General features: G+C 45.8%; 1 protein-coding gene across 2 annotated transcripts in view; it reads right to left on the bottom strand.

Annotated features, from left to right (window-relative positions):
• Positions 1-24,285, bottom strand: part of NOX4 (NADPH oxidase 4) — a 126,483-nt gene that overhangs the window by 66,870 nt on the left and 35,328 nt on the right. For both annotated transcript variants that reach the window (XM_009901507.2, XM_054164645.1), the window contains 2 exons: positions 22,912-23,076; positions 21,837-21,899 (listed from right to left, as the gene is read on the bottom strand). In XM_009901507.2, the coding sequence (XP_009899809.2) occupies positions 21,837-21,899; positions 22,912-23,076 (228 nt within the window). The remainder of the gene's footprint in view (positions 1-21,836; positions 21,900-22,911; positions 23,077-24,285) is intronic.

Here is a 24,285-nt window from a genome sequence, read left to right as displayed (position 1 = left end):
AAGCCATGCCAAAGGTCCAAGAAACCCCCTCAGTTCTGTTCCTTCTTAGCCACAGGGAGATTTCAAATGTGATGTCTGGACAGCTTTTACAGCTACACCAGAAGAATTCACACATGATCAACTATTCCTTAAGAAAAGATTCTTCACTTGCCCTTATAAACCCCCCCTACTGTTACAGACAAGTATGAATTCTGAGGAGGTGATTTGAATTCAAGGAATACATCTATGTTATAAATAAAAGTGGCTTCCTCTGTCAAGTCCATGCTTTTCCAATCTGGTGACCAGGCTGTCATGTGCAAGAGTGTCAAAGGCTTTATGAAGGTTCTCTCTTCACCACCATCCATGGTGACAAGAGACGAGACCAGGGACAAAAGCTGCTTCAGGTGAAATGCATTTTGGCACATAGTATTTGGATTCCCCCCCTGTTCCTTTTAATCTGGGAGCCCTAAGAAACAATTCAGTGACTGTTAGCTGTACTGTGGTGAAAGCTGTATGCAACCCTTCCTTTCTTCCCTATTGCCCAGTACACTGCCCAAGAAGGAACTGTAAAAGTCTGCCAATCTTGAAACACAAACTTTCTTCTAAAGCCTTTTCCACAAATGATGTTTTCTAAGCATGTAAACCACTAGCTTGAGTAGTCTGTAATGAGAAGGGACACTAGATATTGTTAAGCAAAAGGTCACAACTAGTAGGCTTTTTAGTAGCTCTTCTGGCATTTGGAAGAGTTAAATGAACCTGGTTTGCAGCACTCATTTGATTAAAATGCTATGGGACATAAAACAACTGTGGCAGGTTGTGCCATTAAGTGAAGCTATATTAATCTTACTCTAACCTCAAGCCATCTCTGTCTTTTAAAAGTGAAACATTTTACAGGTAGGAATACCTACACTAATCAAGCTATCTGCCACTATTTGGCCATCTTCAGAAAAACTGAAAACCAAAGAAATTCTGTTACTCTTAATATACTCTGCAGATTTACACCCCTATAAAAAAAAAAAATCAATCTATCTTCTTAGCATTGGAAATTTGGTAGATTTCCTCAGAGCTGTTAATCACATGTAAGCAAGTTTAGAATACCACATGCAAAGTGTTGAGGAGAGTATTTTGTATGTAGATAAAACTTAATGAATATAAATTATCCTGTGTTGTGACAAAAAAAAAGCCACTTGTCCACACTATTTCCCTCCCCACCCCTCCTTTATTTTTCTCCAAGTTAACTTGAAATATCAGATTCTGGGCTGCATCAGGAGAAGTGTGGCCAGCAGGTCAAGGGAGGTAATTCTCCCCATCTGCTCAGATCTGGTGAGACCCCACCTGGAGTACTGCCTCCAGTCCTGGAGCCCCTATTGCAAGAGGGATCTGGAGGTGCTGGAAGGTGTCCAGAGAAGGGCCATGAGGCTGATCAGAGGGCTGAAGCACCTCTCCTATGAGGACAGACTGAAGGAGTTGGGGCTGTTCAGTCTGGAGAAGAGAAGGCTCCGAGGTGACCTCATTGTGGCCTTCCAGTATCTGAAGGGGGCTACAAGAAGGCTGGGGAGGGACTTCTCAGGATATCAGGTAGTGATAGGACTAGGGGGAATGGAATGAAGCTAGAGGTGGGGAGGAAGTTCTTCCCCATGAGAGTGGTGAAGCCCTGAAATGGGTTGTCCAGGGAGGTGGTTGAGGCCCCATCCCTGGAGGTGTTGAAGCCCAGGCTGGATGAGGCTCTGGCCAGCCTGATCCAGTGTGAGGTGTCCCTGCCCATGGCAGTGGGGCTGGAACAAGATGATCCTTGTGGTCCCTTCCAGCCCTGACTGATACTATGAAATTATCACATAGGCAATTTGCATCAATCCCTGGAGAAGTCAATGCTTCTAAACTAACAAATTAGTTACACTGACCAGCAGCTATAACTCTACCATTTGCCTCCATGCCAAGATAAAATACAGGTTATCATTTTTAATAATGTTTAATGTTCTAAGAAATTAACACAGACTTGAAGTGCATTTATCAGCTTTACACAGTGAACACCATTCTCACAGTATCACTAAGGTTGGAAGAGACCCCAAGGATCATCAAGTCCAACCTGTCCCAACAGACCTCACAACTAGACCATGGCACCAAGTGCCACGTCCAATCTCCCCTTGAACACCTCAGTCATCCCCTAAGCTTTGCTTTTATATGAACATAAAGTGAGTGAACTAATCACTGTTAGGTCATAGTGGTAATACTTTACATCCACTTTACACTGGTCTGAAAATCTTCCAGAGCTGGATGGGCAGAGGAGAAATCTGTACATATGAGAGCACAACACATAGCAGATGAAAACCATGTTATCAGCATCTTGTCTCCAGCTTACAATACCCTGAATACTTAGCATCACTGGTATCTACTCCCAGTCAAGAATTCTTCCCAGAACAAGAAACAGGACAAAAAAAAATATCTACAGAACTGGTTTGTACAACATTAAATACTATTTAAATATTGTAAATCATTTTCAGACCTCAGGGTGCAGCAAGTTGGGGTAATTCAACAACAAACTAAGAAGAAAACAGACAGTTAATGCCTGAAAGTCTCCAGGGTTTCTGTGCATCTCTGCTGCAAGAATTATGAAGACTCTTTAGACAGTTGTTAGGTTTTGATTACAGCACTGTCACAGCAGCACAGACTGGGAGAACACTGCACAGTATCATCACAATAAAGGATTAAAATGGTGCCCAAGCTATGTATCCCCAGTGTTGCCCTGCAAATAAAGCTCCTTACAAGTTCATGCAGAGATACTGCTCTCAAGCTGATGCACCACAGTAAACACCAGCTTCTGTGTCTGGTGCTGTAGTGGGCGAGCTGAATAGTGCACAGACTCACAAAGATCTGTACAACAGCTGGAAGAACTAAGTGAAACCTCATCTTTGTCTGAGTTTGGGAATTAAAAAGCTCATTGTGGAATTTAAGTAAAGGGAAACTCCTCCAAGGAAAGCTTTCATTTGGGGAAGAAAGCTACAATATGATCCTAACATGGGTTTGTGGGTATCCTGGCAGGGACAAACTGCTGAGCTCTGATCTGTTTCCTATCTCTACCTGTCAGGGTGAACCAACTGCACTGCAAACCCCTTTCATCAGCCCATACTTGCTCCAGACTCAAACCATTACACAGATCAAGAAAGACACATTAAAGACTTTGCATGTGTGGGAAAGAGGAATAAGAGGGAAGGTGAGGAGGAGAGAACTAAACACAGCCAACTTATTTCCCTTCTATAGGGAAAGAAAGAAAAATCATAAAAGGCTTTCAACTTTTTCAACTGCAAAATGAAAACCTGAACCTCAGAAAGCTGTAGCTTGTCTGGTTACACAGAGAACTGATATGAACATTCCCCAAATGATTCATCCTGGCATTAGAAAATGAAGAGGAGTGATGACAAACACAGGCATGCTATATAAAGGTAGCCAAAAAATAGTAGCTAGACTTCAGTCTGACTCATAAGAGGTGAGCTATGTTACACTGGACTGCCCCTGTTTGAATCCTGAAAGAAGCAAATTTCTGAGGAAAGGAAAAAAAAGCAGTTAATCTGAGGATTTACTCTTCTAAACACAACTCTGCTTCAAAGGCTAGGAAATGGCACTGCTCATTTTCCTCTTTCATGTTACTTTACAAGTCAGATTTTGTCTAAAGGCTTTCCCTGTTAGACTTGGCCCTGCAGCTATCCTAATTTAACTGGCAGACATGAGTAGACACTGTAACACATCAGAATGTGGGGAAATCCTAACCATGGAACATGATTTAAGAATCAAGGGTGTCTGGATGATCAAGGCAAGACCACCATGCCTCAAATACTCACTGCTTCAGCCAGAGCCCTCCCATTGCAAAGCTGACTCTTTGCTAGCTGTCCAGCTGCAGAAACCTATCCCAAACACTTTACCCTTTCTGCTTCCATTCCCTTGTACTTCTTGTTGTACAACCCCAAACACCTGCAGTTTAGCTAGTGGAAAAACACACCACAGCCCTCTGGGGTACTGAGGTCAGCTGCAGTCTCAAGAAGGATCATCCTGGTCATCTGGGATCTGACTTCTTCTGTAGCATACACCACAAACCCACACCTACTAAACCCTATGAGTCTATAGCTCAGCATTTGCTACTCCACACCCTGCAATTTGAGTTGTTAACTTGCTCTCAATGCTGTGTTTTTGTCTCAATCTATGAGCACTTCTCCCTTTCTCCAGAAGAAAACACAACTCTTTGTCATAGATGTCTTAAAGTTGTAAACAGAACAATGGTTTATAGAAAACATATATAATGTTGCATAAAATACATACATTGCTGAATAAATACAGGAAAACTGTTTATTTTGGTGTCTAGTAAGTCTAATAGCCCAGCTGCTACTTCGTTGATGCTATGGATGCAATATGAAGATACAGTTCTCCAGACTAGTCAGCACTTCTTAGCCTCTGCAGTTCAATCAAGGTAAAAAACTTCCTTTGTAATGTGGGGGGTTAAAGTTTCCCCCCAGCAGGGACATTGCATTTCATGGATTCATAGAAAGCATGAGTAGGAAGGAACCCATAAGGATCGAGTCCAACTCCCCATAACACAGTTAGAACCTTGAATATGACATTAGTTTTGGGCCTCTCACTGCAAGAAAGACATTGAGGTTGCTGGAGTATATCCAGAGAAGGGCAACAAAGCTGGATGAAGGGTCTAGAGGAAAAGCCTTATAAGGAGCAGCTGAGGGAACTGGGATTGTTTAATCTGGAGAAGAGGGTGCTGACGGGGAGGCTTCATTGCTCTTCACAACTACCTGAAAGGAGGTTGTAGTGAGGTGGGGATCAGTCTCTTCTCCCTAGTATCAGGTGACAGGACAAGAGGAAATGACCTGAAATTGTGCCAGGAGAGGTTTAGATTGGATATTAGGAAAAATTACTTTAGTCTTGAGACACTTGAAAGTGTCCAGAGAAGGACAAGGCTGGGGAGGGGTCTCAAGCACAAGCCCTATGAGGAGAGGCTGAGGGAGCTGGGGTTGTTTAGCCTGGAGAAGAGGAGGCTCAGGGGAGACCTCCTTGCTCTCTACAACTACCTGAAGGGAGGTTGTAGCCAGGTGGGGGTTGGTCTCTTCTCCCAGGCAACCAGCACCAGAACAAGAGGACACAGTCTCAAGCTGTGCCAGGGGAGGTTTAGGCTGGAGGGGAGGAGAAAGTTCTTCCCAGAAAGAGTAATTGGCCATTGGAATGTGCTGCCCAGGGAGGTGGTGGTGTCACAGTCCCTTTAGTTGTTCAATAAACATGCAGACACAGCACTCAATTATGTTGCTGGTTGGACTGATGATCTTAGAGGGACAAAAAATTTGGACCACAAAATGTCTATGATTCTATAGCCAAATTGTTTCAATACTAGCAATATTCAGCCCATAGAATTCATGCATTTCAAGTTGCAAGCTAGTTGACAAACCAAACCATATTATGGGATGCTCAGAATGCAAGCCTTTGTCTGTGATGGAGTAAAAGGCAGTAGAGCAGTCTTTCAGCCCAAGGCCGCCTCTCGGAGGGAAGGCAGACACATTGCTGAGAAACACTCTGCTGAGCTGACAAATACATGAACAAGGAAACTGAATGGCACAAAAAGCTCCTTCTCCCTCATCCCTAATGGGATCCCCGTGGGTTATCTCCAGACTCATGCTAATTGGCTCTCAGTGGTGTGGGACACCCATGAGAAGAATCCATAGGTTTTCTACTCATACATCAACACCTTGAAGAATGCTGTGTCCCTCCAAATTACCCTAGCAGCACACACAGCATTTTGCAAGGGTCAACCCCAGTCCCAGACATTGAGATGGTCTTAATTTTAGGACAGCAAGAGGTAAGGTGCTTCATTTCCTCCAGCATTCTGTCCATGTGTTAACTGTGTTCATGCTTAAAAGTTGTTCCTGTTTCTCCTCATTTGGACACTCTCCTGCACTCCCTTGACCTTTCTCTAACCTGAGCTAGGAGCTAGTCTAGAAGCACTGTCTCTAATGGAAGAAAACACACACCTCTGTTAAAGTCAGTAGATGCTTGTTATGTCTTGTAAGTTTACTTTCATCAGAATATTAGAACAAAAAGTGTGCTCATAAGAGGGATCCAATACCTTCTGTTAAAAGGACTCAGGATTTAGTGAACTTGAATGCAACAATTTCTGTTCCCTTGATCAAGAAGAGTCAGATTTGCAAGTTTAAATGAAAGTGAAGTTTTACTTAAGAGATTTACACAGACCCCAAAACCATACCAAATAAACAAGTCTGAGGAAGAACTGAAGGCATCTCAAGTATTAATCTATTCTATTTTTGTTTTACTTGAATTCTTTGTCCAACAGCTGGTAGGTTTTCTACTGCCATGAACCGCAGACAAGCTCTAGGGGTTTCTTTAGCTTGCCAGCAAAATACTTCACAACATTTGCATTTCCCTAAATGCTCTGTAAATCACCTCACCAAGACAAGCTCCGTAACCCCTTGCACGAGATATTTAACAAGTCTCATTAGTATGTCATCATGCTGGATTCTGGGTTCATTTTATTGATCTGTCTCTATGAACTTATCCATTGATGTCTTTACATGCTTCTTACTCAGGCAAACTGCCAAAACTTTTTCACTCTGCACTGGATTGGGAACTGGCTGGAGAGCTGGGCCCAGAGGCAGTGGTGAATGGTGCCACGTCCAGCTGGCAGCCAGGCACTAGCGGTGTCCCTCAGGGATCAGTGCTGGGCCCCATCCTGTTCAATATCTCTATTGATGATCTGGAGGAGGGGATTGAGTCCATCATTAGTAAATGTACAGATGACACCAAGATGGGGACAGGAGTTGATCTGTTAGAAGGTAGGAGAGTACTGCAGAGGGACCTTGCCAGGCTGGCCAGAAGCCAAGGGCATGAGACTGAACACATCAAAAAGTGCCAGGTTCCATGCATTTGCCAAAACAACCCCACACAGTGCTACAGGCTGGGGTCAGAGTGGCTGAGAGCAGCCAAGCAGAAAGGGACCTGGGGGTACTGACTAATAGTAGGCTGAACATGAGCCAGCAGTGTGCCCAGGTGGCCAATAGCATCCTGGCCTGCATCAGGAATAGTGCAGCCAGCAGGAGCAGGGAAGTCATTGTGCCCTGTACTCAGCAATGGTTAGACCACACCTTGAGTCCTGTGTCCAGTTCTGGGCCCCTCAATTTAAGAAGGACATTGAGACACTTGAAGGTGTCCAGAGAAGGGCAACAAAGCTGGGGAGGGGTCTGGAGCACAGCCCTATGAGGAGAGGCTGAGGGAGCTGGGGTTGCTTAGCCTGGAGAAGAGGAGGCTCAGACGAGACCTTATTACCATCTACAACTACCTGAAGGGAGTTTGTAGACAGGTGGGGGTTGGTCTCTTCTCCCAGGCAACCAGCATCAGAACAAGAGGACACAGTCTCAAGCTGTGCCAGGGGAGGTTTAGGCTGGATGTTAGGAATAAGTTCTTCCCAGAAAGAGAGATTGGCCATTGGAATGTGCTGCCCAGGGAGGTGGTGGAGTCACCATCAGTGGAGGTGTTTAAAAGCAGCCTCGATGAGGCCCTTGGTGTCATGGTTTAGTTGATTAGGTGGTGTTGGGTGATAGGCTGGACTCTGATCTCAAAGGTCTTTTCCAACCTGGTTAATTCTATTTCAGTTTGGGGTTTTTTAATGAACTATTTCAGAGTTTAGCCCCCAGGCTTCTCCTGTTGTGCACAGTTTATTTCTCAAGTTTACAGTACAGGACATGTGTTTCTCCATCAGCTCCAGGTTTGTTCCTTCACAGTGCAAAATTTCTCGGTTAAAAGAGGCTTAGAGCTAAAACTTCAGCTCTAGACTGCTAATACCTTCACTGATTTGAAATGATCTCCGGATTAGTTAGGGCTAAAGACAACCTTGGCTCTACAGCATGCTGCTTTTCTCTCAGAAAAGCAAATGTGTTACATGTGATGTTGTTTATGCTCTTGTACCATTTGCTGAGAGCTTTCTGACAAGGCATCAAGCCCAAAGATGCAAATGTACAGATCAGGGCCATCATCTTGTAATCCCATCATGCCTAAACCCTGACACCAAATGGGTTTAAACAGAGGTGCAGAGCTAACAAGCAAATCTGTAGAACACCAAATGAAAAGACAAACCTTACAGGTAGACAATGCATGAGTAACTAAAGGCTCTGAGACATTTAGGCACAGTACTATAATTTGTCATGTACATCCACAAACCTCTTTAAGGTATTTGTTTCTACCTAGTCTGAGATGATTAATGGATTTGAAGAGTTTCTCTCTCTGTAAAACAGCTATTACTTTATAGAACTCTAATTTGGATACTAACCATACAAAAGGCTTTCCCCATAAGATGTATGTGGATTTTTTCTGTCACATAGCTACAAATAAGAATCACATAGCATGAAAAAAAGCTGTTCTCTTGGGGACTGGGGGCACTACCAGTTACAAGTGTGTTAGTGCCCACTCTGACTTCCACTAGGAAGGGAGCCAGGGGTAGTGAGCAGTGGAAAGCAGTCACTCCCTGCCTCTTTTCCCTTACTTGAAACCATTCAGTAAGTCTTCCATCCAATAAACTCTTCTACATAACTGGGGGATGACCAAGCCTTTGTCCCCCACCACCACCCCACTTCATCCTCCTCAAGCAGCTCCTGCTCCACCATCCTACACCCTGCCTAAACAGCCTCTGCTCCACCACCACCATTTTTGCACCCATCCCAGAGTCAGGAGCAAGACCCTCAAACATCCAAGATACCACACAAAGGAGCACACCCCCAGTGAGGAGACCCAGCCAGCAAGCAAGCATAAATGATATTGGAGTAGTCATCAATCCTAGCCCTAACAACCGGGGGGCCACCAGGCCCCCCGGCCTTTGTCACCACCACCATCACCCAGTGTGCACCAGGGGTACTCACCAGAGATGAGAGGAGGATCCTCCAGCCCAAATGGGCTCAGCTTAAGGTTTCTGCTGCTCCTGGTGGGGATTAAATAGGGGAGTAGGTGGGGAGGGCCAAGTGGCCACAGCTGGGGTGGGAGGAGACTCCCACAGAGCCCAGGTGCTCTGGGATGTGAGGGCAAAAAGGGGAAAAATGGGGCAGGGGGGTGGAAAAGGGGCAGATCTGGTGGGAAAAGAGAGGTAGTGGTGAAAGAAGGGGATTTTAAAATCACTTTATTTTCCATAAATCTTTCATAATGTACAACTGCAGTTCATGGTTTACTTTGCCTCCATGAAAACAGAACAAACCCATCAATACTTTGTAAAGTAATCATAGAATAGAATCATAGAGTCAATAAGGTTGGAAAAGACCTCAGAGATCATCAAGTCCAACCTATCACCCAACACCTCAGGACTAACTAAACCACAGCCTCAAGTGCCACGTCCAATCCCCTCTTGAACACCTCCAGTGATGGTGACTCCACCACCTCCCTGGGCAGCACATTCCAGTGGCCAATCTCTCCTGCTGTGAAGAACTTTCTCCTCACCTCCAGCCTAATCCTCCCCTGGCACAGCTTGAGACTGTGTCCTCTTGTTCTGGTGATGGTTGCCTGGGAGAAGAAACCAACCCCCACCTGGTTACAACCTCCCTTCAGGTAGTTGTAGACAGCAAGAAGGTCTCCCCTGAGCCTCCTCTTCTCCAGGCTAAGCAACCCCAGCTCCCTCAGCCTCTCCTCACAGGGCTGTGCTCCAGACCTCTCCCCAGCCTCGCTGCCCTTCTCTGGACACCTTCAAGTGTCTGAATAGAATAGAATTAACCAGGTTGGAAAAGACCTTTGAGATCATCACATCCAACCTATTAGCCAACACCATCTAATCAACTAAACCATGGCACCAAGTGCCTCATCCAGTCCCTTCTTAAACATTTCTTTCCTAAACTGAGGAGTCCAAAACTGGACACAGGACTCAAGGTGTGGCCTAACCAGTGCTGAGTACAGGGCACAATGACTTCCCTGCTCCTGCTGGCCTCACTATGCCTGATGCAGGCCAGGATGCCATTGGCATTCTTGGCTGCCTGGGCACACTGCTGGCTCATGTTCAGCCTACTATCAACCAGCACCCCCAGGTCCCTCTCTGCCTGGTTGCTCTCCAGCCACTCTGACCCCAGCCTGTAGCACTGCATGGGGTTGTTGTGGCCAAAGTGGCACTTGGGACTTTTTGAATGCCATCATGTTGGACTCTGCCCATCTGTCCAGCCTATCAAGGTCCCTCTGCAGAGCTCTCCTATGCTCTAACAGATCAACTCCTGCTCCTTACTAATAGTGGACACAATCCTTTCCTCCAGATCTTTAATAAAGATATTGAACACAATCAAGTGTCTCAATGTGCTTCTTAAACTTTGGGGCCCAGAACTGGACACAGGTCTCAAGGTGTAGCAGTGCTGAGTACAGGGGCACAATGACTTCCCTGCTGCTGCTGGCCACTCTCTTCTTGGTGAAGGCCAGGATGCCATTGGCATTCTTGGCCAAACTGCTGGCTCATGTTTAGGCAGCTGTCAATCAGCACCCCCAGGTCCCTCTCTGTTTGGCAGCTCTCCAGCCACTCTGACCCCAGCCTGTAGCTCTGCATGGGGTTGTTGTGGCCAACGTGCAGATCAGGTTGGTCAGGCAGCACCTGGGCTCTGTTGGAGTCTCCTCCCACCCCAGCTGTGGTCACTTGGCCCTCCCCACCCACTCCCCTATTTAATCCCCCCAGGAAAGGCAGAAGCCCTAAGCTGAGCCCATCTGGGCTGGAGGATCCTCCTCTCATCTCTGGTGAGTACTCCTGGTGCACACTGGGTGATGGTGGTGGTGACAACAAAGGCCGGGGGGCCTGGTGGCCCCCCGGTTGTTAGGGACAGGCTTGATGATTACTTCAATATCATTTATGCTTGCTGGCTGGGTCTCCTCACTGGGGCTGAGCTCCTCTGTGTGGTATCTTGGGTGTTTGAGGGTCTTGCCCCTGGCTCTGGTATGAGTGCAAAAATGGTGGTGGTGGAGCAGTGGCTGTTAGGCAGGGTGTAGGATGGTGGAGTAGGAGCTGCTTGGGGAAGATGAAGTGGGGTGGTGGTAGGGGACAAAGGTCTGGTAGTCCCCCAGTTATGTAGAAGAGTTTATTGGATAACTTATTGAATGGTTTCAGGTAAGGGAAAAGAAGCAGGGAGTGACTGCTTTCCACTGCTCACTACCCCTGGCTCCCTTCTTAGTGGAAGTCAGAGTGGGAGGTAACAAACAACAGTGGCTATGACAATGAAACCTTTCCATCATCATCACTTTGTTTGGCTGGAAAAATCTCTGCTTTGCAGAGCAAGAGAACAACTTCTAACCAAAAAAAAGTTCTGCAAGAGCAGATTTTTCTTTTCCCTGGATACCAGCAGACAACACCAGGAGGGTTGAGGGACTGGAGCACTGCCCTAGAAGGAGGGGCTGAGAGCCCTGGGGGTCTTTAGTCTGGAGAAGAGAAGACTGAGAGGGAATTTAATAAGTGTTTATAAATATCTGAGGGCTGGGGGTCAAGAGGGAGGGGACAGGCTCTAATCAAGGGGAAATGGATATGAACTCCATCACAGGAGGCTCCATCTCAACATGAGGAGGAACTTTGTTGCTGTGAGGGTTGCAGAGCACTGCAACAAGCTGCCCAAAGACTGTGGAGTCTCCTTCTCCGGAGACTTTCAAGACTGATCTGGAAGCATTCCTGTGCTAGGTTCTATGGTCCTGCTGTACCAGGAGGGTTGGATTGATGGAGTTGGGGCTGTTCAGTCTGGAGAAGAGAAGGGTCTGAGGTGACCTAATTGTGGCCTCCCAGTATCTGAGGGGGCCTACAAGAAGGCTGGGGAGGGAATTCTCAGGATATCAGGTAGTGATAGGACTAGGAGCAATGGAATGAAGCTGGAGGTGGGGAGGAAGTTCTTCACCATGAGAGTGGTGAAGCCCTGGAATGGGTTGTCCAGGGAGGTAGTTGGGGAGCCATCCCTGGAGGTGTTGAAGCCCAGGCTGGATGAGGCTCTGGCCAGCCTGATCTAGTGTGGGGTGTCCCTGCCCATGGCAGGGGGGTTGGAACTAGATGATCCTTGTGGTCCCTTCCAACCCTGACTGATACTATGATACTACAACTTGGTGATCTTTGAAGGTCCCTTCCAACCTCTAACATCCTCTGATCCTGTGATCCAAGTATCTGCACATGCAAAACTGTCCTCTCACCTCTTCAAAACTCAGCTTTCATTTATTAAAAAAGGGGCACACATTTGTTCTCTAACTTCCTACATGCTGTAAAGGACACAGCAAGGATCTGACCATCCACATATATAAGCAGAGAATTGTAGTTCCTCTGTACAGCTCCTTGTATTGCTCATACAGAACTGTATGTGGAAGAAAGATGTCACACTGCAAAACCTCCTGATGTGATCTGCTTCAAATTAATCATCTGCACAAAAAAAGATGGAGAAGAGCAAAAGGGCAGAACTTCAGGCTTTGGCTTCAATGAAATTTAAAAGCAGATTTGCTGTGTAGAATGGAAGTAGGGGAGCTCAGAGCACACTAATGCAGGGGAAAATTTCTAGTTTCAAACTGTGTCTCTTGTAGGGAAGAGACTGCTTACCTGCCACCAGAACTAGGATCTAGACAGTGAATGAAGAGCCAAACCTCTTGGGAGGATCTGAAGCAGCAGCCACTTATGCTAATATAAAGCAGGTATTTCTTAAAGTTATAGCCTCTGAATGCTGGAGTCTTTGTTTTGGGTTGCTTTAGATGTGCCACTTCCATGCCATCTGCTTCTATTAACCCTATATTGTAAAGCCAATGGTGTCCTGGCCTGTATTAAGAACAGTGTGGCCAGAAGGAGCAGGGAAGTCATTCTGCCCCTGTGCCCAGCACTGGTTAGGCCATGCTGTGAGTCCTGTGTCCAGTTCTGGGGCCCTCAGTTTAGGAAAGATGTTGACTTGCTGGAAGGTGTCCAGAGAAGGGCAACAAAGCTGGGGAGGGGTCTGGAGCACAGCCCTGTGAGGAGAGGCTGAGGGAGCTGGGGTTGCTTAGCCTGGAGAAGAGGAGGCTCAAGGGAGACCTTCTTGCTGTCTACAACTACCTGAAGGGAGGTTGTAGCCAGGTGGGGGTTGGTCTCTTCTCCTAGGCAACCATCACCAGAACAAGAGGACACAGTCTCAAGCTGTGCCAGAGGATGTTTAGGCTGGAGGTGAGGAGAAAGTTCTTCCCAGCAAGAGAGACTGGTGGCGTCACCGTCCCTGGAGGTGTCCAAAAAAGGATTGGACATGGCACGTGAAGCCATGGTTTAATTAGTCCTGAGGTGTTGGGTGATAGGTTGGACTTGATGATCTCTGAGGTCTTTTCCAAGCTGATTGATTCTATAACAGTCAACTTCTTACAATGTAGCTCAACATCTTCACATTTCCACCTGTGATTTTAACAAGTGGGTTTTACTTCTTTGCAAAAACAGGTGTTCTGTATGCTTAAAGGGGAGCTGAAGGACGGGAGGGTGCATCCGCACAGTGGTGCTGGGTCAGGAGGAATGATGGAAGAAAGGAATGAAATCTGTCAGGTCAGTCAGTGAGGACTGACCTATTCAGAACAGGCAATGCTTTTTCTCTGCCTGAAGAGCCTAAGCTTAGTGGGCTAGGATTTATTGTTCCATTGCTTACAATAAATTGTCCTGAATTTCAGGGAAATTCAATATGGATTATTTGCCTGAACAACAGCAATGAAAAGAATTGTGGTCAGGTCACTGAAGCCACTAGGCAGGAAGTACAGCATGCAGAATTCAGTTCCCAGAAACTCCTAAAGAGCCTCTCCAGCACCCAAGGAAGGTGGGAACTAACTCTTAACACCTTCTCTAGCCAATGCAGTAATGTGGTCTGAAGGATTTAAGATTAGCTCCTGTCCTGAATGTCTCTTGGGAAAGTGTCATGCCCTTGTACTACAGGAGTAGTACAATGACTCTGCTTTGCTTGACAAGGGTGCCAGCCTAGCAAAGGTGCTATCTCAGTGTCTATAATGCATACAACTCTTGCAATTCATTTGTTGGGTGCTAAAGTAACACTTCATATACCTTGCTATGATGAAATGTCAAAATGCCCCAAAAGATAACTTATTATACAGGCATCATTGTCACAAATGAAAGAGGACAATCCTTTGAGACCAAAGACTTCAGCTGGGGGGTGGGGTGGAAATTACTATTCCAAATAACAGATCTATGCTGTCACCATAAAACAGAACTTAATGAAGCCCTTCCATCAGCAATTCAACAGCAGCTGAGAGGATCACAGGATCACCAAGGTTGGAAGAGACCTCTAGGATCATGGAGTCCAACCTGTCACCACAGACCTCATGACTAGACCATGGCACCAAGTGCCATGTCCAATCCTCTCTTGAACACCTCCAGGGATGGTGACTCCACCTCCCTGGGCAGCACATTCCAATGATGAAAGACTCTCTTGGTGAAGAACTTTCTCCTCTCCTCCAGCCTAAACCTCCCCTGGCACAGCTTGAGACTGTGTCCTCTTGTTCTGGTGCTGGTTGCCTGGGAGAAGAGACCAACCCCTTCCTGTCTACAACCACCTTTCAGGTAGTTGTAGAGGGCAATGAGGTTACCCCTGAGCCTTCTCTTCTCCAGGCTAAACAACCCCAGCTCCCTCAGCCTCTCCTCACAGGGCTGTGCTCAAGGCCTCTCCCCAGCCTTGTTGCCCTTCTCTGGACACATTCAAGTGTCTCAATATCCTTCTTAAACTGAGGGGCCCAGAACTGGACACAGGACTCAAGGTGTGGCCTAACCAATGCAGAGTACAGGGGCACAATGACCTCCCTGCTCCTGCTGGCCACACTATTCCTGATGCAGGCCAGGATGCCATTGGCCTTCTTGGCCACCTGGGCACACTGCTGGCTCATGTTTAGGCAGCTGTCAATCAACACCCCCAGGTCCCTCTCTGTTTGGCAGCTCTCAGCCACTCTGACCCCAGCCTGTAGCTCTGCATGGGGTTGTTGTGGCCAAAGTGCAGCACCTGGCACTTGGACTTGTTGAATGCCGTCCCATTGGACTCTGCCCATCTGTCCAGTCGGTCAAGGTCCCTCTGCAGAGCCCTTCTACCTTCTAACTGATTAACATCTGCTCCTAACTTGGTGTCATCTGCAAATTTGCTGATGACTGACTCAATCCCCTCATCCAGATCATCAATGAAGATGTTAAAGAGGACGGGGCCCAGCACTGATCCCTGGGGGACACCACTGGTGACTGGCTGCCAGAAGCAAATAAAGCAAATGGACTCTAACTCACCACAGTATCTACTAGACTCTTCTCCAGAGCCACCACAATAAAGACAGCAGTACAGAAGCTTTGATACTGCATGTACCATCTGGACACTTTTTTTCCTCCTTAGATAGTACTTCTAGTTTGGAATTGATGTCCATCCAAAGAACAACTTTGAGCAGCTCACACTGCTTCATGCATGCACCGGAACTAAGGATTTTCAACTTTAAGCTATTCAGACAGCACTCCAAGTCAGCTCTGAATTCACACCACAGGGGCAAGACATCATCTTACAGAATTAACCAGGTTGGAAAAGACCTTTGAGTCCAAGCTAACCTGTGTGCAACACTGATTTCAGCTCAGAAAATGGGAGCATGACTGCAGCTAGTGACTACCAAAACTGACATTAATTTGGGACAACAAATTATTTCATCCTACAGTTGTGGATGCTTGCTGCAAAGCAGAAGTTTCACCAAACCTCAGGTCTGAGCCATCTCCAAATTTAGAAGAATTTGTATCAGTTTTGTCCTTATTTCCAAGCTTGTCACAGTCCAATTTCCATGTGAAGAGATGGAAATCTTTCCTGCATTCTTTTCATAGAATCAACAAGATTGGAAAAGCCCTCAGATCATCAGGTTCAACCTATCACCCCACACCTCATGACTAACTAAACCATGGCTTCAAGGGCCACATCCAATCCCCTCTTGAACACTTCCAGGGATGGAGACTCCCTGGGCAGCACATCCCAATGGCCATTTGCACCTTCTGTGAAGAACTTTCTCCTGACCTCAAGCCTAAACTTGCTCTGGTGCAGCTTGAGACTGTGTCCTCTTGTTCTGGTGCTGGTTGCCACAAGTGAATCAACACTACTAAAACAATGGAGTTGCCAAGCTTTATGAAGGGCTGGGAGTAGACACCAGTGTTTTGGTAGCTATGTCATCTAAACTGAAGCTTGTGGCTTTCATTGACTGTGTAGTAGCTGCAGTAGAGACCACACAAAAAGACCCAGCACACCTTCTGAAGCACGGAACATCTGAAAAAACACAAAGCTATTTCTGAGAGGCTTACTGCCAATCACTGCACACCAGTGCAAGAATTTCTGAAGACCTAAGAAAAGTCACTTTTTCTGCTAAGACACTTGTATATGTCCTGAATGGGAATCTGCTTTTGGAGTCACTCATTAGCAAATACAGGAAGCATGCAGCCATTAAAGCGTGCAGTACTATGGTTTCATGCTGCTGCCAACAGTCAGTAGTGTGGTTAAGTGTCTGGAAGGAGAGGGAGCTCAATAACAGGAGGAAAATGTGAGATGGAAAGAAAAAGCAATGCTACTGCAAACCTTAGTCTCTTCTTGTTGGTACAAGTTACAGCAAAAAGCAACAAGAATGAAGTCAGAGGAAAGACTTCCCAAAATGTAAAAAGAAAATAAATGGAAGGCTCTCCATAAACTTGGGGGGTTGTGTTGTATTTGTTGTAACTTAGTGGGGCTTTATAGAAAGTATGAATATATGAACTGCAGTGAAGGATCATCCTTACTACTAGAAATTCATACTACTCTTAATGATTGTTTTCTTTTCCAAGGGCTTCAAAAGATTGGTGTAGACAACCACATTTAGGCTGTATTCCACAGCATATGAGTTTCATACTTTCTTCCCCAAAAGTGTAAAGAAATGTCTAGTCTTGAGAAGCAGAGCACTACAGAGACTTCTGCTGTTTCTTTGGGTGGTCTGATCTCCAGACCATATTGCACACTTGGTCTGAAAGACCAATCTCCTTAGACGTGTTCATCAAGTAGAAACACACAAAAGTCATTTTGTGACCCTTTTAGGCTGTGCCTTTAAGGAAGGGACAGTTGCTGGAACACTCTGGCTGAATGTTTTCATGAAGACAATGAAAACATGATATTCTAAACAAATTTCATTGGTAGAATGCAACTTTAAGTTTTAGTTCTGTTTGAGTCTCAGTTAGCTCAGTTCTGCCTGTCTGTTTCTCTGTCTCTGAGCAACAGCTGCTGGATGGAACTAACCTTGAATAACAGATAAGAAACTAATCCTTGCATATGCTTTGAGCTAACAGAATTTCTTCCTTAATAATGACCTTTTCTCTCTCTAACCCTTTTTGGGGAAAAAGGGAGGTGGGGGGACACCCTCCTCTGGCTGGAGGAGGGAGTTTCGTTCTGTATTACTCTTTGCTGTGTATTTCTGTATATTGTGTATATATTCACTGCACCTCATCCTGCTTGTAAATATAGCTTTATTCATCTCTGCTTCTCCGACTGAGTTAGCCGTGGTTTCTATGTGGGGGAGGGAGAACTGAACTTTCTCTCACCACCACACATTTCTGCCCTTATAAACCTTCACCTAAAATATTTATTTACATAAAATATTTCTCCCCACTACAGATCAAATTATCTTTTGAGTTCATTGTATTCTACTTGAATTCAATTGTAAGATTCACTAATGTCCTATCTAAACTAAGTAAGCTGGGCACAGGGTGTGTTTATTGCCACTTTTTTTACACAGCACAGTAACTGTTGTATATAGAAACCAGTGAAACACATTAAAAAGAAAGCATTTTGTTAAAGTGAAATCAAAGACAAAGGACCAACGAAAACATGAAGTGAGGGGCCTGCTATGAACTACCTAGAACTGGCCAGCAGGTCACTTGCAGGAATTTTGGATGCTGGGTCATCCCATCATTACCCTTCCCACTGGATAACAAAGTCAAGGAGTCACACTAGTGAATAGAAAGTCACTACTGAATAAAAAAAGGTGGAAGTATGCCTCATAAACGGAGTTACAAAATGCCAGCTTGCACATCAACCATGAGAGAAAATTGTGATCTCCATCTGCCTGCACTTCAGAGTCTGCACATGATGTTGCCAGGAGATTGAGGAAGGTTATCCTTCCTCTTTATTCAGCATTGTTGAGGATGTACTTTGGAGTATTGTGTCCAGTTCTGGGCTTCTCACCTCAAGAGAGACATCCATCTCACATGGAGGTCAATGATACTAACAAGCACTCTGGGCCTGGAGTTGGACTCCAGGCTGGGAAGAAAGCACCTGAAGTGCACTAAACCAGCTTCAATGGTGGCCCAAGTTAAATGCCTCTATGCTACTACACAGATCATGAAGCACAAGCAAGAAAAGAATCAACCAGGTTGGAAGAGACCTCCAAGAACATCAAGTCCAATCAATCACCTAACCCTAACTAATCAACTAGACCCTGGCTTTAAGTGTCTCATCCAGGCTTTTCTTAAACACCTCCAGAGACATTGACCCTGGTCAGCCCATTCCAATGGGCAATCACTCTTTCTATGAAGAAGTTCTAAGATCAAGCCTAAGCTTTCCCCTACACAGCTTGGGACTGTGTCCTCTTGTTCTGTTGCTGGTTGCCTGAAAGAGACCAACCAGAAAAAGAGAGGAAAAAAAAGTTGCAGACATTTCTGAACAGTGTCTACCTCTATGTTTACTTGGTTAAGATTCAGAGCTCCCTCTGGCTGGAGCTTCTGGTGGGAGCTCTGCCAGAGTGCTACAAGAATGGGTTCATGCCCTTTACACAACCTCCCAGTGTTTTCCTCCACCTCAATGTTATGTAAGAGACTGAGCTAAATTGTAAATATTACACAAGCCAGAAAAGGGAAGGGACTAGTACAACATCTTTATGACTGCTTCACACTGACTCATACCTTCCTTTCCAGTTTTGCTTATAGCCCTTGCTTGTGTGTCTGAACTGGTCACTTCTTGGCTTTTAAGCATACTCCAGGCACAGAGAGATGCTTCCCTGGCTCAGAGAAGGACTTCATCTAGAGCCTGGGAACAGGCTTTTTAGGAGGGTCTATTTCACTAGGACATGGGCTAATGGTTTTAAACTAAAAGAAGCTAAGATTTGGGCTAGATATAAAGAAGATTATTTTTTTCCACAATGAGAATGCTGAAACACTGGAACAAATTGCCCAGAGAGGTGGTAGAAGCCCCATCCCTGGAAACATTAAAGGTTAGGTTGGAAGGAGCTCTGAGAAACCTTATCTAGTTGAAGATGTCCTTGCTCTTTACAGAGAGGATTGGACTAGATGATCTTTCAGGGTCCCTTTCAGCCCAAATTATTCTGATTCTAAGGAGGCCAACAACACCAGGAAAAAGGCCAGTGTCTTCCCTCTAGCTCTGCTGCAGTCACTGCTGCACTGCACTTCCAGTATTTGCTCCTCATGCTGCATCTGGTGTGGCTCTGAGTGCCACACTCCTACACTAGCCCGGAAAAATAACTCTGGGATTATCATGCTCCAACAAAAGAAGCAGCAGTGGTGTTCCAGCTTGCTTGACCTACAAGCAGGTCAGATGGGAACAGAACAAATACTGAGTTAAGCTATTTCCTACACACTCTATAAGCACAGTCCCACAGTGGGCATCACATTAAACCTCAAAAAAACCAGCCTTCTAAGCAAGGCCAGCAGCCCAAGGCATGTTCTGTGACCTAGAAAGACATGTGGAAATGGCTGTTCCCTGCTTAGGCTGAGCAAAAAAGACAGCCATAAACCTACACATTTCAAATCCTCATTATGCCGTAAAACAGCTATTTACCCAGTAACAGCATTTCTCCAGCACAGCTGATGCTCTACTGAAATGTTTGTGGCAATCAAAATGAAGCTTGGTAACTCAGCAGTAACTTCCTATCTTGTGATACTTAAAATAAGTGTGCAATCTTGAAGGATATGCTGCTATGCTGAGGGATACCACTGCACTTTAAAATGTAGAGCACTGAGCAGGAACAGAAATTTCCTAGTCTAGTATTGCATCCTTCAGACATGCTGCAATGTGCATATGTGGAACTTGGTCATTCTAATCCTACAGTTTCACTGCATGACTATAAAAATCACCCAAACTGTAATTTCTCAACTAGAGTTATGTATGAAAATATGCTGCATGTTACCTGAATATAAATGAGTTAGCTATATTTATTAAGAAAGAAACTCACAGCTCTGTCATTCTGCCCCTGGACTCAGCACTGCTTAGGCCACACCTTGATTACTGTGTCCACTTCTGGGCCTCTCAATTTAAGAAGGACATTGAGACACTTGAAGGTGTCCAGAGAAGGGCAACGAGGCTGGGGAGAGGTCTGGAGCACAGCCCTGTGAGGAGAGGCTGAGGGAGCTGAGGTTGCTTAGCCTGGAGAAGAGGAGGCTCAGGGGAGACCTCCTTGCTCTCTACAACTACCTGAAGGGAGGTTGTAGCCAGCTGGGGGTTGGTCTCTTCTCTCAGGCAACCAGCACCAGAACAAGAGGACACAGTCTCAAGCTGTGCCAGGGGAAGTTTAGGCTGGAGGGGAGGAGAAAGTTCTTCCCAGACAGAGAGATTGGCCATTGGAATGTGCTGCCCAGGGAGGTGGGGGAGTCACCGTCCCTGGAGGTGTTAAGGAAGAGACTGGATGGCTCCTCTTTTCCAGGCTAAACAACCCCAGCTCCCTCAGCCTCTCCTCACAGGGCTGTGCTCCAGACCCCTCCCCAGCTTTGTTGCCCTTCTCTGGACACCTTCCAGCAGCTCAACATCTTTCCTAAACTGAGGGATCCAGAACTGGACACAGGACTCAAGGTGTGGCCTAACCAGTGCTGAGTACAGGGCACAATCACTTCCCTGCTCCTGCTGGCCTCACTATGCCTGATGCAGGCCAGGATGCTATTGGCCTTCTTGGCCACCTGGCACACTGCTGGCTCATGTTCAGCCTACTATCAACCACTACATCTGGGTCCCTTTCTGTTTGGCTGCTCTCCAGCCACTCTGACCCCAGCCTGCAGCACTGCATGGGGTCACTGTGGCCAAAGTGCAGCACCTGGCACTTGTCTTCAGTGTGGTGTCATCTGCAAATTTACTGAGGACGGACTCAATACCCTCATCTAGATCATCAATACAGATATTATTCACTTTGGAAAGAAAAAGCTGCCACTACTATTCAACCTTAGGCTCTGTTATTTGTAGTAACATTCAGTGCAGTACAGCAATTTTTTGATGGCATCTCCCAGACCTCTGCATTGATCAGTCCTGGCGAACTTCAGGTCTATTTATATAGAAGTTCACTTTATTCCACTTTGTTTCCAGAGGTTCCACTTCTCATTCTAGATCAACTGAGCTGAGTAAGAAAGTAATAACATCACTGTTGCAGGACTTCACTGGTGTATCACTAAGTCACTGATACATCTCTTAATATAAAAATAAAACAGAAGACTGTTTTAGAAACTCCTTTAAACTTTTACAGCTTTGGAAAAGGCAAAGGCAGGACTGTCTTTCCACTCAATGGGAAAGATGACAGAAAATTCACCACAGTTTGTGCCCATGCTGTTTTTAAGGTCTATAAAAAATCTCTTTCACGAAACAATCACCAAAATCAGGAAGGCTGGAAGGAAAAAAAAAAAATATCCCATTATCATTTTCTCAGCAGTGGAGAAAATGAAATAAATGTTGGGGACTGTCATACATCATAATCACAACACTTCATATTCATTGGTATACTCATAAATGAAACATAAGCTCTTCTGGAGGGAATTGTCACCTTGAAGGAAACAAAGACCATTTGCTGCTTGCTTACTCCATGTATATACAATAGGGAAAGTACAGAAAAAAAAACCAACTGTTTCTTACCATTGTAAGGGTGAATGGATGGCTTTCCAGGGCAGACACTCTTGGGCAGTGCAGAATGACATACTGAAACAAAATCAGCCAGAGAAACTTACATCATGGAAAAGATACATTCAAAACATTCAATGACAGCCTAGCATATACAAAGTGAAAGTCATAGAATCAATAAGGTTGGAAAATACCTCAGAGATCATCAAGTCCAACCTGTCACCCAACACCTCATGACACACGTTCCAATGGCCAGTCTCTCTTGCTGGGAAGAACTTTCTCCTCACCTCGAGTCTAAACTTCCCCTGGCACAGCTTGAGACTGTGTCCTCTTGTTCTGGTGCTGCTTGCCTGGGAGAAGAGACCAACCCCCAGCTGGCTACAACCTCCCTTCAGGCAGTTGTAGACAGCAAGAAGGTCTCCCCTGAGCCTCTTCTCCAGGCTAAGCAACCCCAGCTCCCTCAGCCTCTCCTCATAGGGCTTGTGCTTGAGACCTCTCCCCAGCCTTGTTGTCCTTCTCTGGACACAATCAAGTGTCTCAATGTCCTTCTTAAATTGAGGGGCCCAGAACTGGACACAGGACTCAAGGTATGGTCTAAGCAGTGCTGAGTACGGGGCACAGTGACTTTCCTGCTCCTGTTGGCCACACTATTTCTGATGCAGGCCAGGATGCCATTGACCTTCTTGGATGACTGGGCACACTGCTGGCTCATGTTCAGCCATCTGTCAACCACTAACCCCAGGTCCCTTTCTTCCTGGCTGCTCTCCAACCACTCTGACCCCAGCCTGCAGCACTGCATAGGGCTATTGTGGCCAAAGAGCAGCACCTGGCACTTGGAGTTGTTATATGCCATCATGTTGGACTCTGTCCATCTGTCCAGCCTGTCAAGGCCCCTCTGCAGAGCCCTCCTACCCTCTAACAGATTAACACCTGCTCCCAACTTGGTGTTATCTACAAATATGCTAATGCTGGACTCAATCCCCTCATCCAGATCATCAGTAAATATACTGAATAGGATTGGGCCCAACACTGATCCCTACAGACAATGCCAGATGAACAGCAATGATTTTTTAGGAGCACACTAACTCACCTGACCAGGCCTTGCTTGAAAATCATCCTTCACCATCCTTACTTCAAGGACATTGGAGGGGTGGCTAATCACTGAAGTTATTGTGACTGGTTTATTACTGCGGATGTAGCGGTACAGCCTTTCCACACAGTACAAGCACAGAGGTCCAGAAATCCAAAACCATGTCTGTTGAGGGGACAAAAATTGTGTTACCTCAAGGACTTTTCATTTCGTGTTTTCTGATTTCAAAACCACACAAGCACCTGCACAGCCTCATTTCACAGCTGCTATGAAGCAGCGTGCCTGTCACAAGTGACTTCCACACCCCTAAGTGCACAAATCCAAAGGCTTCATCAATCTGACCAGGCAGCATCGGTCACAAGATGCACACTCCCTTCAGCTCCTTCATGAATACAGAATTGACCAGGTTGGAAAAGACCTCAGAGATCATCAAGTCCCACCTATCACCTAACACCACCTAATCAACTAAACCATGGCACTAAGTGCCCCATCCGGTCTCCTCCTAAACACCTCCAGGGATGGTGACTCCACCATCTCCCTGGACAGCACATTCCTATGGCCAATCACTCTCTCTATGAAGAACTTCTTCCCAACATCCAGCCTAAACCTCCCCTGGCACAGCTTGAGATTGTGTTCATCTCCCACAAGCACAAAAAATTTCAATCATCAAACTCATCAAGAACAAAATGCTTATGACCTCTTTTGCAACCATGCTACTATGGGTTTATGTAGCTACATTGCCAGTGATTTTAGCCCTCCAGAAGAGTTTTGATGTTCTGTGGGTTCAAGCCTGGAGAAGAGGAGGCTCAGAGGAGACCTTCTTGCTGTCTACAGCTACCTGAAGGGAGGTTGTAGCCAGCTGGGGCTTGGTCTCTTCTCCCAGGCGCCCAGCACCAGAACAAGAGGACACAGTCTCAAGCTGTGCCAGGGGAGCTTTAAGCTGGCTGTTAGGAAGAAGTTCTCCCCAGAAAGAGAGATTGGCCATTGGCATGTGCTGCCCAGGGAGGTGGTGGAGTCACCATCACTGGAGGTGTTTAAGAGGAGACTGGATGGGGTGCTTGGTGCCATGGTTAGGTTGATTAGATGGTGTTGGGTGATAGATTGGTCTCGATGATCTCAAAGGTCTTTTCCAACCTGGTTAATCCTATTCTATTCTATTCTATTCTATTCTATTCTATTCTATTCTATTCTATTCTATTCTATTCTATTCTATTCTATTCTATTCTATTCTATTCTCTATTCTATTCTATTTTCTATTCTATTCTATTTTCTTTTCTATTCTATTCTATTCTATTCACATGGAGTCAGATATACACTGATGCTTCCAGTTCAGGAGTGTTGCCACAACAAAATACAAATAACTTTGTTGGAGGA

This window comes from Dryobates pubescens, chromosome 10 (genome assembly GCF_014839835.1).
Source record: "Dryobates pubescens isolate bDryPub1 chromosome 10, bDryPub1.pri, whole genome shotgun sequence".
NCBI lineage: Eukaryota > Metazoa > Chordata > Aves > Piciformes > Picidae > Dryobates > Dryobates pubescens.
This window is presented reverse-complemented; position numbering and strand designations above follow the sequence as displayed.